General features: G+C 40.0%; 1 protein-coding gene across 2 annotated transcripts in view; it reads right to left on the bottom strand.

Moving 5' to 3' along the window:
- The window catches only part of LOC147035272 (vomeronasal type-2 receptor 1-like), a 296,355-nt gene extending 282,520 nt beyond the window's left edge, over positions 1–13,835 (bottom strand). For both annotated transcript variants that reach the window (XM_085896323.1, XM_085896332.1), the window contains exons 1-2: positions 13,218–13,835; positions 2,976–3,249 (exon numbers count right to left, since the gene is read on the bottom strand). In XM_085896323.1, coding sequence (XP_085752449.1) covers positions 2,976–3,249; positions 13,218–13,450 — 507 coding nt within the window. In that variant the 5' untranslated portion in view covers positions 13,451–13,835. The remainder of the gene's footprint in view (positions 1–2,975; positions 3,250–13,217) is intronic.
- Positions 13,836–14,050: the final 215 nt, after the last annotated feature.

The following is a 14,050-nucleotide window of genomic DNA, read 5'->3' as shown; positions in this document are numbered from 1 at the left end:
GCCAATTGTTTTTGAAGTCAACTTGGACCAAGAGTTCAACATAGGCCAAAGGTCAACTACCAAAGTGGTATTTATAAATCCTCAATTTTCATCCGATTGACTTGAAATTTGAAAAGGAATTGCATAATTGGTCACTCAATGCAACCACCAATTATTGTTGAGGTCAAATTTGTTTTATGGATTTTGCAAGTTTCATGCTCTGCATGACGTCATCATCTTGTTTGTTTTTCTGTCTGTCTGTTTGTTTCTTTGTCCACATAGAATGTTCAGTTTTTCTCCGCAACCGCTTGTCGGATTGAAACGAAATTTCCACCATTGTTGCATAGACTAATGTAGAATGTTTTGATGATAATATTGACATCATAGGTCATGTGGTGTGGCTGCCATGATGGAAAAATGGAAAAACTTAGGGCCTCTATCTCTGAAACCACACCAAGGAAAATTTGAAACATGGCACATAGCAAGTACCCTTCACGGGGAATGAGTGTGATTTTTTGACATCATAGGTGCCTTCCTTATGACGTCATAATTTCCTATGTAGAACGCTACATCCGATCAGTATAAACATATTTGAGGGTCATCGAGGGATGGAATGGTCCATAAATTATTTTTGATTACGTAATCGATCATGTTATTTGGCAGCCATATCGTTAAAAAAAAACTCACCCCACTTAATATTACCATCAGCCAAGCGATGGGTTGTACTTGCTCGAAGGCCATAAAATTGTCTTGGTATATTTAAAATCGAGTATTTGGGCTCATTTGTCTGCTGGAACAGGTGATATCCACAGTGGGACATGGTCAATTGATCGGATTTTTGAAGCAAGTAAAGTTAAATTGTCATAAAAGGAGGTCCTGTCTGTTTGTCCCCTCCCCAGTGGAGAGGGTATTGCATTTGTGTCTATTTAACTCTGTTTGTTTGTTTCTCTGCACAGAAGGTGAGTGCTTTTCTCTGCACCCGCTTGTCAGATTGACAAAAAAAATTCGCCATCAGAGCTACTACTCATGTAGAATATTTTCTTGATAATTGTGATGTCATAGGTCGTATGGTGTGGCAGCTACGTTGGAAAAAGGGAAAAACATTGCACCAATGTGTATCTGAGATCGCATGAAGGGAAAAAAATTGAATCTTGGCACATGGCAGGTACTCGCCATGGGGAATAAGTGCGATCTTTTTTTCTGATGTCATAAGTGCCTTCGTTATAACATCATAATTGCATAAGTAGAATGCTACATCTGATCAGAATGAAAAGTTTTGAGGATAATCTCAGGATAAATTTGTCCACAGAAAAAAATGATGACATCATTGGTCACCTGGTTCAGCAGCGATTCACAACAACATCAAAAAAAAAAAACCTTCAGAAATCTTCTCTCAAACGGCTCAACAGATCAAGGCAAAACTTCACAGGTATGACTACCTATTCATGAGGAACAAAACATTCACACCTATGATATCATTGGTCACATGGATTGGCAGCCATATTGGATTTACCCTAAAAACTGATAAAAAAAAAATCTTTGTCTCCCAAATGGCTGGAGAGATCAACAGGGAACTTCATACATGCTTCCCAAGCCTTGGGATATCAGGGTGTTCACAAATAATTAATAGGTCACATGGTCTGGCAAACACCAGGTGGAGTCGACTCAGCCTGTCATCCTCCCAAGGTCAGTGAAATGTGTTCCAGTGTACTGGTTGAGGGGCACAGCTCCAGCAGCACAGCTGTGCTCCAAGAAATTATAGCTACCTGTCAGCCAAGCTACCATATGCAAGAACAGAACAGATGAACTATTTAGACTGGAGGCTGCAAGCCATGATGATAAATTCAGCTGTGAAGCCCTGGCTGAGGGCAAAACAATTTTAAAAGGGCTGCTCCACAGGATGGGATGGGCTGGAAGATGGTGCCATCAACTGACCAGAGTTGGACTATAACAAGACCTGATGCTCTCAAAGGTGGTCCCAGAGGAAACAAAAGGTTGTGTGCATCATGTGCATGGCAGTTGAGCTTTTGGACAAGAGCAGAAGAAAGACATTCTTCTCTTTGCTTGGTCACCTCCCTCATATCCTGGCCTCCTTATCACCATCCATTTTCTTGGCTGAAGACATACTTTGTCTTTTTCCACATCAGGCTGCAGCCATACCAGCTCGTGCCTGCCTTAAGAACTCACCTGCTCCCTTCGTTGTTTGAATCTGTTGTGACACCATTGTGGAAAAATATTTATTTTCATTGTACATAAAAATGTGTGTTCATTTCATTACCTCCACAACGAAAGATGGACAGAGGTTATGTTTTCACCCCTGCCCCATCTGTCTGTTTGTCTGTTTGACTGTAAGCAGGATATCTCAAAAAGTTGTGGACAGATTCGGATAAAATTTGGGGGACAGTTTGGGTGTGTGACAAAGACGAATTGATTAGGTTTTGGTGAAGATCAATATCTGGATAAGAATACTAGAAAATTAAACGTAATTCTTCACCTTTGAGGGATAGGGCTAAAACGATATTGGTGAAAATGCGAATCCTGAGAAGAGATTGTTTTAATCTTTCAAGTGGTTTTTTTCTCCATTGAGAGATTGGGCAAAAAACAATGTACAGCATGATATTTCAAAAAGTCGTGGACGAGTAGGACAAAACTATGTGGATGAGTTGGTTAGGTGACAAGAACAAGCCGATTAGATTTAGGTTCAGGTCTGGATCCGGATCCGGCCTATCTGTGGGATACAAAATGGAAACTGTTCAGCCTTGCAGAGGTATGCACTATTCCGAATGCCATTTTAGTTTTTTTCTTGAATCACACCTCACAATGTATTTTGATGTGTCTTGAACTCAAACTTTTTTTGAGAATTCCACTCAACAAGATGATTCAAACTAACGGACAGTATAAATTCAACACAATGAAACATTCAATTACAATGCTTTATCTCCTACTTGAATACAATTAAATCATGAGATAGCTCTGTAGGTAATTCTTTAAAGCACCTGTGGTATGTGAAAAAGCCCCAACAATCGTGCAATTCCCACAGCGTGTGAAGAGCCAGATGCAGTGACAACAACTTGGTAGTAACACGGATCCTCATCAGCTGATATCGGCTCAATATAGTTTAGGGAATTTTCAATTGATTTTGGCATTCGGAAGCAATTATCATGTATCACATAACCAAGTGTGATATTGGGAAAGAGGAAATCATTGTTATTTATCTCATTTACTGCAAAAATCATGGCCATTGTGAATTGAAATCCCCTTTGATCAAACCTAAAATAAAACAAGAAAAAGAGCAATCAGTGACTGCAGACCCTCGCCAGGACTTGTTTTGTGTGGTGTGTTGTGTGCTGTTTGTGCAGTTTTGTGTGGTGTATCTTGTGTGGCGTTTGTATACTGGTATGTTATATAATTAATAAGAGACATAATCGGAACTGCCACTTTATAACTGCTGGCAGTGATGACCAGTTACAAAGAAGTCCCGCTTTGATGCATGCAACCCCGCTTTGATCGGACACTTAACCCTGACCCATGACGTTTTTCACCATAATTCAATTGAATTCAGAATTGGATTAAAATAAATTCAAATCAGATCAAATGCAAGACCAAACAGGTACAGTCCTGCATTGGAGTAATCAGAAGGAACCCAAACAAACAAAAAGAAAGGATGAAGTCATCAGGAGGAACCTGGATAGGATTTGCATTTCAGCTGCTACTCCTCTACTTTCAAACCCATCCAGGCACAACCAAGTGAGCCTCATCCAACAACAAAAAAAAACCCACATCAAACAATTAAATAATTCTGGCTGCCAGACCATATGTCCGATTAAGTAGAGATTTAAAACATGTATTCCCCATCACTACAAGATCAGAATTGTGAAGTTTAACATGGATTGCTTAAGCGGTTCCAGAGAAAACATTATTTAATATTTTTCTTCCTGTAGTTTGCAAGAGGGCAAGATCGAGCAGAACAAAACAAATGTTTTTTTTTGTTTGTTGTTTTGCATATTTTGTTATCGTGATTTGTGTCAGGGTCTGTGAAACTGTATTTGTAAAGCTGTATTTGTGTTCATAACAGTTTTAGCGGGTATTTGTGTTTATTGAAAGAAGCAGGTGGAGGCCTCATGTAAAGTTTAGCATCAAGTCATTTGGGGCCTTGGGAGTATGGTCATAAAAAAGGTTATAAATAGAGACTGAAGGAGAAAGGAAGAGGAGTTCATAAAATGTGAGAGTTGCTCAATTTTATGCCATATCAAAAATAGGGGAAGCAGAGGGTTCTTACTGTTGCAGGAAGTGAGGAAATAGCCCACTTGATAACAGTTATTACTAGGTTGAAGAAATGCATAGTTAGTTTGCAGCAAGTAGCAGAATGTGAGAAATTTGTAGATAATAGTTGGTTACGTTTGTGGTCTGAGGTTGCTTATGATATTTGCGGTGGTGATGGTGCAGTGGGGGCAAGCGGTGGTGACGGTGCAGCGGCGGCAGGCGGTGGTGATGGTGCAGTTGGGGCAGCCGGTTGTAACGGTGCAGCGGGGGCAGTCGGTGGTGAATATGGTTGTGGTACACCTTGGAGCAAATGGTGAAGGGAAAGTTTACTCAGAGGTTTTGAAAAATAGATACAGGATGTTGGGAAAGTGGCTGAAAGCAAAAGGATGTGAGGTGATGTTTTCTGGGATTCTCCCAAGATTAGGAAACAATATAGAAATTATGAGCAGTGCGATAGATGTCAAACAATGGCTGGAAGAATGGTGTAGGGAGGAAGGTTTGACATTTAAGAAGCAGTGGGAGTCATTTCAGGGACAAAAGGAGTGTTTCTGGAATGATGGCCGTATGTTAAATAGAAAGGAGGCAGCAAGGTTTGCTGTTGGACTTGGGGAAGGAATTTAGGCTTATTTAGGTCATTGGAGGGTGGGGAAGGTATTAAGGAAGGAACTGGTGATAAAGTTGTGATGAGTCAGGCCAAGCCAAAAAATTGAATTTTAGGAAGGGAAAAGTTAAACATTCTATACCACTGCATAATTTTAAATAATAGGATGGAAGAGCTGGAAGCAAAAGTAGATAATGAGGAGTATGATATAGTTGCAGTGAGTGAGACATGGTTTAAGGAGGAGAATAACTGGAGGACAGGATTAGAAGGCTACAAGGTGTATCGGTGTGATAGGAAGGAGAGAATAGGAGTAGCAGCAATCTGCGTAAAGGACAGCATTGTATCAAGAGAAAGGTGTGACATTAAGGAGGGAAATAATGTGGAGGATTCTGTCTGGGTCGAGATTAGAGATTGTAAAAACAGAAAGATCCTGGTGTGATGCATTTATAGGACTCCAGATGTGAAGGAAGAAGAGGAAGAGGAGGAAGAGAAGGAAGAAGGATGACATTAAAAATTTGAAAGGGCATGTGGGAAGGGAATCGTGTTGATGACGGGGGATTTTAACTTGCCAGGGATAGATTGGGTTCAGAAACAGGAAAAGGGAAATAAAGGCAGATGAGGATTTCCTAGTTTCAGTTCAGGATTGCTTTTTAGGCCAGTTTGTAGATAAGCCCACTTGGAGGAGTGCAGCGTTAGACCTCCTGTTAAGTAGCGATCCCAATATGGTGGAGGAGGTGGAGGTAGGGGAGAATTTTGGAGCAAGTGACCATAACTTTGTGTGTGCAGAGACTTTTTTGAGGGTTAGAGTTCAGGATAGTAGGGTAAGGCTATTAAATTTCAGGAAGGCAAACGTTGAGGGTATGAGGAGAGAATTGGGTGATGTAGATTTGGAGACTCCAACAACAGGACAATCAGCATCAGAGAAATGGGAAACCTTCAAGGACCAAATGTAAGTACATTCCAAAGAGGTGTAATATTAGATGCAGAAAGAGGTCAGGGTGGTTGGGTAGTTGGATAAGGAATGCTATTAAGGAGAAGCAGAAGGCATTTATTAGATTTAAAAATAACAGGTCTGGAGTTAGATTTATATCACTGCAGGAGTAAACAGAGGCAAGTTAAGAAATAACTTGGCAAGGCAAAAGAGAGTATGAGAAGGACATGGCTAAGAATATTAAACATAATAGCAAGCCATTCTTTAAGTATATCAGGGGAAAATAACAGGTTAGGACCAGTGTGGGCCCATTGAGGAATAGCACCGGGAGAGTGGTTAGTGATGAAAGTGAGATGGCCTGCTTATTAAGCAGGTATTTTCTTCAACTTTTAAACAAGAACAGTCAGGAGAATTTCCAATAGATGAGAGTATCTTCGAAGGAGGTGAGAAAGGGCTTTTACAGAAGATCCAGATTGGAGTGGAGGAAATCTAAGAGTAGATAAGGTCAGATAAGGCCAGAGTAGTGGACCAGATAATATGCACCCAAGAGTATTGAGGGAAGTGGCTGTGCAGGTAAGCGAGACATTAACGGATATTTTCAATAGCTCACTGGAGTCAGGACAGGTTCTGGAGGATTGGAGAGTAGCAAATGTTACACCATTATTTAAGAAAGGATCCAGAGAATAATTGGGAAACTATAAACCTGATAGTTTGACTTCAGTTGTGGGGAAGGTGCTGGAGACATTAATTAAGGACCAGATGTGGAACCATTTAAATAAATACAAACTAATTAGAGGTATTCAACGTGGGTTTACCAAAGGTAGTTCCTGTCTTGCAAATATTTGAGAGTTCTAAAAAGCAGTGCATGATTGGGTGGATGAGGGAAAGGCAGTGGACAAAGTTTATTTAGACTTTAAGAAGGCATTTGATAAGGTACCACATCGGAGCCTGTTAGCCAAAGTGAGGGCTTGTGGAGTGGCTGGTCAGGTAGCTAATTGGAATGCAAACTGGCTTAGTGGTAGGAAGCAGAGTGGCTGTGAGTGGGAGAATGTCTTGCTGGAAGGATGTAAGTAGAGGGGATAGCTCAGGGATCAGTATCCGGACCATAACTATTCATTGTTTCCATCAATGATTTGAATAGTGGGGTGAAGATAAGGCTTTCCAAATTTGCAGATAGACAAAGCTTGGAGGTACAGTGCATAGCAGAGGGGGTGGTGATTAGATTCAGGAAAATATTGATACTTGCATAGATTGGGCAAATGATTGGCAGATGCAATTTAACCTGAGCAAGTGTAAGGTGTTGAGGATGGGAAAGAATAATGAAAATAGAGATTACATGATGCAAGGGGTAATTTTGGAGCGTGTCACACAGGAGAAGGATCTGGGGGTGGTAATAGTTGTGGGAGGCAAGCAGGCAGCACAATGTCAGGTAGCTATAGGTAAAGCAAATAGTGTTTTTCATTGTATTCGGAGGGGGATCATTTATAAATCAAAAGAGGTGGTGATAACATTGTACAGGAATGTCGTGAGGCCACATCTAGAATATTGTGTGCAGTTTTGGTCACCACAACTCAGGAAGGAGATAGATGCCTTCGAGACGGTTCACCGCTGGGCTACTAGATTGATTCTGGGCTTGGCTAGACTTAGCTTTGAGGAGCGGCTAAAGGAGACAGGGCTTTATACACTAGAAAGGAGGCATTTATGAGGAGATATGATCGAGATGTTTAAGATAATGAAAGGTATAGATAAAATAAGTGCAGATGAATTATTCAGCAGAGTAGACAGTGATAGGACCAGGGGCCATAGCCTGAAAGTAAAGAAGAGGAGAGTTAAGACGGAGGTAAGGCAGGAGACTATTACTCAAAGAGTAGTTAATGAATGGAATGGCCTCCCTGGAAAGGTAATGGCAGCATAAAAAGTAGATAAGGTTAAATTCGAATTATATAAGTACCTGGAAGGTATGGAGATGTTGACAGGACGTTTAGGTCGTTTGAGCATTGATGTGTGATTGTGTGCATGTGTACAGAGTGCTGTTGGTAGGGGTCTCGTCAAGGGGTGTTGTGTGGTTGATTTATATATTTATTTATTTTTAATCAAGCCCTTGCCCCCTCCTCTGAGGAGGAAAAAAAAATACAAAAACTACACAAACTTTAAAAAAAATTATAACAATGATAATAAAAATGATAATAATAAAAGATTGAATAAATACATACCAAAACACACGAAAACACAATTTTAAAAAAATTATAAATTTTGCATTTGATTCTTTTGATTTTGTTTGATAAATTTTGTGGTGTTGTCACACAGGCATGATGGGCTGAATGACCTCCACCTATGTCTGATTTCCTTGTACTTCTTTCATCCAATATGGCTCCCAAACCATGTGACATCAGTTATTCCTTAATAACTTTATGCAGTGTACACGCATGCCTTAGGGAACATTTATTTGGCGTTTGCCCTTGATCTGACCAGTTGTTTTGGAGAAGATGATTATATATGTTTGAGGGTAAATCCAGAATGGCTGCCAAGCCATGTAACCTATGAAATCATATGTGTGAAACTTTTTTTCCTCTTGGATGGCGGTCATATGTGTAAAGTTTTGCCTCGATCTGTTTAGCCATTTTGGAGAAGAAGATTTTGAAGGTTTCAAAAATAAAGCCATATGGCTGCCGAATCACGTGACTGATGATATCATCAAAAAAATATTTCAACCATTTTATCCCTAGATGACCCTCAAAAATTTTCATACTGATTCGATGTAGAGTTCTACATCTGCAATTATTATGACAAAATGAAGGGATCTATGACATCATTAAAAATCACACTCATTCCCCATGAAGAGTACTTGCCATGTGCCATGTTTCAATTTTTTCCTTATTACGGTTTCAGATACAGAGGTCCAAAATTTTCCTGTTTTTCCAACATGGCTGCCACACCACTTGACCGATGATGTCATAATTATCATTTAAACATTATGCAGGATTCGGCGCACCAATGGTGAAAATTTTGTCTCAATCTGCCAAGCTGTTGCAGAGAAAAACATGAAAGTTCTTTGCGGACAAACAAACAAACAAACAAACGGACCCAAATGTAATACTCTCTCCTTTGGTGAAGGTAAAAATCACAGAATCGGAAAGCATCTGTAAATGAAAATATAAATTAATAAAAAAAGAAAATAAATTAATGAAAAATCAAATGCAGGTGAATGACTTGAGACAATTCGGAAGCACGGTTCGTATGCTTACGTATGCATACCCTGCTAGTATATATACATACTCACTGCCATAAGAAACCGAACATGTGATTTTTGATGGTGTGATTTATTAACGTGTCTGCGGAACACATATGAGAGAGATAAATGCTGAATCATTACACGTCCATTTCATTGTGACCTAATCATGTGGTGAATATTTTCTTTGTGGCAAATATTTTCTCACAAGGATCCAACATGGAAGTAACAATCTCAATACCAACAAGTCCATCCCCAGCAGAAATCACTGCATTGGGGTCTCGAGAGTGTTTGCAGTATCGACCGGCAGCGCAGAGACATTTGGTTAGACGAACAAGGTACCAATATCTGACTATGGGAGTGTGTAGGGGGTCACATGAAATGAACAGAAATGGGAGTCTGATGGGTACCACCCACTGTAGACCTGGGGGACCCCCCCCCCCAAGGGGCCAAAAAAATGGGTGCTACATAGATGAGTGAGGTACCACTTAAATCCACCACCATGGTGTGCTCACTGCCACATCTATATCAACAACACAAACGGCAGACATTTTTCCCACTGCAAAAGGCCCGCCAGACCCCCCACAAAGGGCCTAAAAAATTGGGGTAGCATAAACGAGCGAGGTACCACTCAAAAATAATGCCAAATGAACAAGTTGAGTTCGTACAGTACAAAATGGGTTACGCCAGAGAAATAGTCTGCTACAATACCGGTACCAGACACCCCAAAAATGGACCCCTGAGACACTGCGGTCCAACTAGGCTAGCCTAGATATTGTAGGTTCCAGCTGAAACCAAGTTTAAATGATCTATCACACCTTGGGAAATATAAAATGACCTATGACAGAACAATTATCCACTGCCTTGGGCGTACCAGACCCCCCTCCACCCCCCAATGGGCCCTTGGGCCCATCCAGGCTAGCCTAGATATTAAAGGTACCAGCTAAAACCAGGTTTAGATGATCAATCACAGCCTAGGGAATACAAAATGACCCATGCCAGAAAAATATTCCATTGCCTTGGTCCTACCAGACTCCCCAAATAGTCCCTTAAATGTGTCCAACTGGGGGGGGGGTCTGGTAGGCACAAGGCAGCGGATGATTGTTCTGTCATAGGTCATTTTGTATACCCCAAGGTGGGATTGATCATTTAAAGCAAACATTTAGCCGGAAGGCAAACATGTGGTCCAAAATTGACATTTTGATCCCTAGCTCATTGTATATGGCCCAATGTATTTTTAGAATTTATTATTAATGTACTTGTAAGGAATGATTCATTAAAGAATAACAGACTCAAATGTTAACCCTACCCCTAAGGAAAATTACTTTCGTTATGTTACATAGTTACATTAAACCTTTAAATTCCAAAGATATTAACACCAAATTGTGTAACAGTATTTGGAAGATGCCCAATAAGATGTCCTCTAAACTTATTTGTTTGGGATTTAAGCATTTTGATATTACAATAATCATTTCATTTTTGTAACATTACCAAAATATCAAAATCTCAAAGGTCACCATGATAACTGTACTTGAGGTTAGAGGACACCTGAAAAAATGAGAAGTTTCTTATGGCAAAAATAGAAAATGATTTGAGCTTTTGAAAGAAAATGTAAATGATTACTGTACCAACAGTTGTGCAAGTTGCTTTGGTAATTTCTTTTCAAGCAAAACCCCACCTCATTTACGAAGAAAAATGAAAGTGATATGATGACCTAACACTAGATATGCAGCTGTTGGTATTTTCTATTTTGGTCTTTCAAAGAGAGCATGTATTGCTAAAACCACACAGTCATTACAGTAAAGCTCATTGGCATTTTAAGATACATCCAATAAACTGCTAAACCAGGACTATTTACCTGGGTTTTCGCTAAATCTTGATCTATAAAATTAACAAAAAATGCTTGAAGGTGAAGATGACTTTCTTAACCAGATATAGCAAGATTTGGTTCAACACAGTGTGCTTTTGCAAGTCTGAGTTCAGGGTACTGCCCTTAGTTCAAGGTACTGCCCATGAATTTAGAAATGTACCCCCACAGACAGAGAGCAGGTCATGTTTTACATCTCATTTTCAGTGTCTGAGTCATCGCTCCATTCTGGTCCAGAACTTGTGTCATCAAAGTCAAATGTATCTTCCATGTCCTCGGTTTGACCGTCGTCATCAGTATTGTCACTCACAGAAACATCTTCAAAGAGATTGTCTGGTACTGTAGGTCCAGGAAACCTGTCGGGTGTGTAATGTCCATTTTCATCCTTCCATCCATACTGCAGTGGATCCAAATCTTGATCTGGTTGTGAGGAGTCCGCATTACCCCAGATAATGCTCACATAAAGTGCATGCCATTTCTTGTTCCAAAGGGTCTTTCCACATGGTGGCAGTGAGTACAACATGGTCGTGGATTTAAGTGCTACCTCACTCATCTATGTAGCACCCATTTTTTGGCCCCTTGGGGGGTCCCCCAGGTCTACACGCAGCGGGTGGTACCCGGCAAACTCCCATTTCCGTTCCTTTCAGGTGACCCCCTACACACTCCAATAGTCAGATATTGGTACCTCGTTCGTCTTACCAAATGTCTCTGGGCTGCCGGTCTAGTACAATGGCAAGTTTGAAACTGATTGCGTAGATTGGTCATACAAATGTATTGGTCCTGAGTGTGGGTTGTTATCCTGGAATGTCCACTTCTTGGCATATCTCTTTTTTATCCAGTGGCTTGATAATATTTCCTGCGGTCATGAACAGTTCCTCTCCTCACATGAAAGAGCCATGTAACATGGCTAATGGAACACACTGTTCGAAGGTGTCCAATGACTTGATTCCTCTCATTTTCTGATGGATGTGGCATTATAATGCATTGTTAAAATAATGTAATCGATGTGTTGTTTTGGGATGATCCGCATGCTGGTGTCTCAGAAGGACTGTTTAGAATTTGCTGAGAATGCCTTGTGTCACCTTAAAAAACCTAAGGGTGCATGAGTTGCATTGTGCTAAAGAATTATTGCATGAGGAAATATATTACATTGTGGAAATTTGCAATCAGGTTTTCAGCATATCTCTCATGCCAAAAAGGTACTTGAATTAAACATGAGAACAGTCATTCAACAATTCCATTATCAATTCTACATATTCGGTTTTATATGGTGGAGAGGATATTGCTTTTTATTGAAATGCATGTTCTAAAGCTAAGTTATTTTCTCATATAATCGAAGCAGTCATTCATTATGACTTTGTTAAAGTCTGGAAATCGATTAGTCAGTCGTCAATGCAGGTAAAGAAGGTAATTTAAAATATGGTGGGAAAATGACTTAAAGATAAAGTCAATCAGGAAACAAGGATAAGAGAGCAAGGTTATAAGCAGCATGAAAGATGTGATAAGAAACTCGGTGGAGCGCAAACCTCCGTCAGGCTGAACAGTTTACTTTTTGTATCCCACTGGTATGCTGGATCTGAATCCGGATCTTAACCTCTAATTGACTTCTTCTTGTCACCTTTCCAACTCGCCACCAAGTTTTGTCATAACCCATCCACAATGTTTTGAGATATTATGCTACAGTATATATCGTCTTTGGCCCTATCTCTTCAGGGTCAAAAATCAATTCAATTTTTTTTTTAATCAAAGCATCCGGATCCAGACCGTATCTGGTCTGGAACTTAACCACAACGTAAACAATTCATCCTTGTTACACACCAAACCTGTCCACCAAGTTTCGTCTAAATTCTACATAATGTTCTGAAATATCCTGCTCACAGACAGCCAACCAATTTTTTTTTTTAAAGAAGTTGCAAGTGTTTGTGGACATACGGATAGATGGAGAGACATTGTGCCATCCCATAAGTTCCCCTGGAACTACATTCCAGGTGAGCTAAAAATCATTACCCATGGATCAAATTGAATTATTGCACTGTAGGTCAAGCAACAGATGTGGGTGTAGTCCAGCAGTTGGCCGACCAATGGGCACATATTTCAAAAGTCGATCCCCAACAAGAACCCCAGCAACAGCAACAACAACAGCAACAACAACAACAACCGTAACAGCAACAGAAAGCAGAGCTCTTGTACACCCACGACATATGGCAGGTAAAATATAAAAATAATCACAAGGTGTTGATAAATATTTGACAAAGGAACATTCCTCTATGTGTTGTACTGTTTTTTTAGCATGGAATAATTTGAAGCATAGCCACAATGTATGAAACAAACAATAGGATTAACTTACTGCAAGCAATGAACAGGTTCTGGAGGTTCTTTGTAGGAATGTTCTGGTGTTGCCATATCTCCGTGAATTGGAAAAAGTCCACCAAGCATGATATCTCCATATTCTGCGATTCCATAACGATCAACACGATCGCGAGGCATGCACGTTCTTCCACTCACACACGGCACAAACAGACACAGCACGAAGGTAACACAATGTAGATTGTATGTCATGGCTTTGAATACAAACATCATGTCTCAGCAAACATCAAGCTATTGCTTTGTCAAGTCCGTGTTTACATTCATGCATGAATAAAAGAAGCAAAGTACTCGAATGTAAATAACAGCGAACCTGTACAGGCTCTTTTCAAGGCGGGTACAGGCTCTTTTAAAGGCGGTTTCAATTTCCCTTTCAATTTTCTTGTTCGAAAATATTTCTTCAAATACTGCTTTGCAAATTGTTAGTCGAAATTACATATTCCCAAAGTACCAAAACATTCACACAATTTACTGTTACATGTTTACTCAATACATCTAATAGCATTACAGTGATGTGATAGGATGTGGAGATATCATTAACTATTTGGAGAAAAATATTGCACTGAATTAAAAGTAAATGCTAATCTCAGAGGTGTTGCAGACACCAAGCTCAAATATGAGGTGTCAAAGTACTGACAAGTGAGAACATGTTTCATGGATTTTATATTTGTTGTGGAACTTCTGTCGATGGTTGTAATCAATTTTGGTTTTTGGAAGGGGGAACTCAATCTTCGCAGGACCAAAAGTATCCACCTTTCTTTTTTTTTGGGGGGGGGGGCAGGGAGGAGGTTATGGAGGAGGAATGTGAGGTCACAT

Source organism: Eptatretus burgeri, chromosome 1, assembly GCF_056783735.1.
Source record: "Eptatretus burgeri isolate ZD-2024b chromosome 1, Ebu_testis_v1, whole genome shotgun sequence".
NCBI classification, from domain to species: domain Eukaryota; kingdom Metazoa; phylum Chordata; class Myxini; order Myxiniformes; family Myxinidae; genus Eptatretus; species Eptatretus burgeri.
This window is presented reverse-complemented; position numbering and strand designations above follow the sequence as displayed.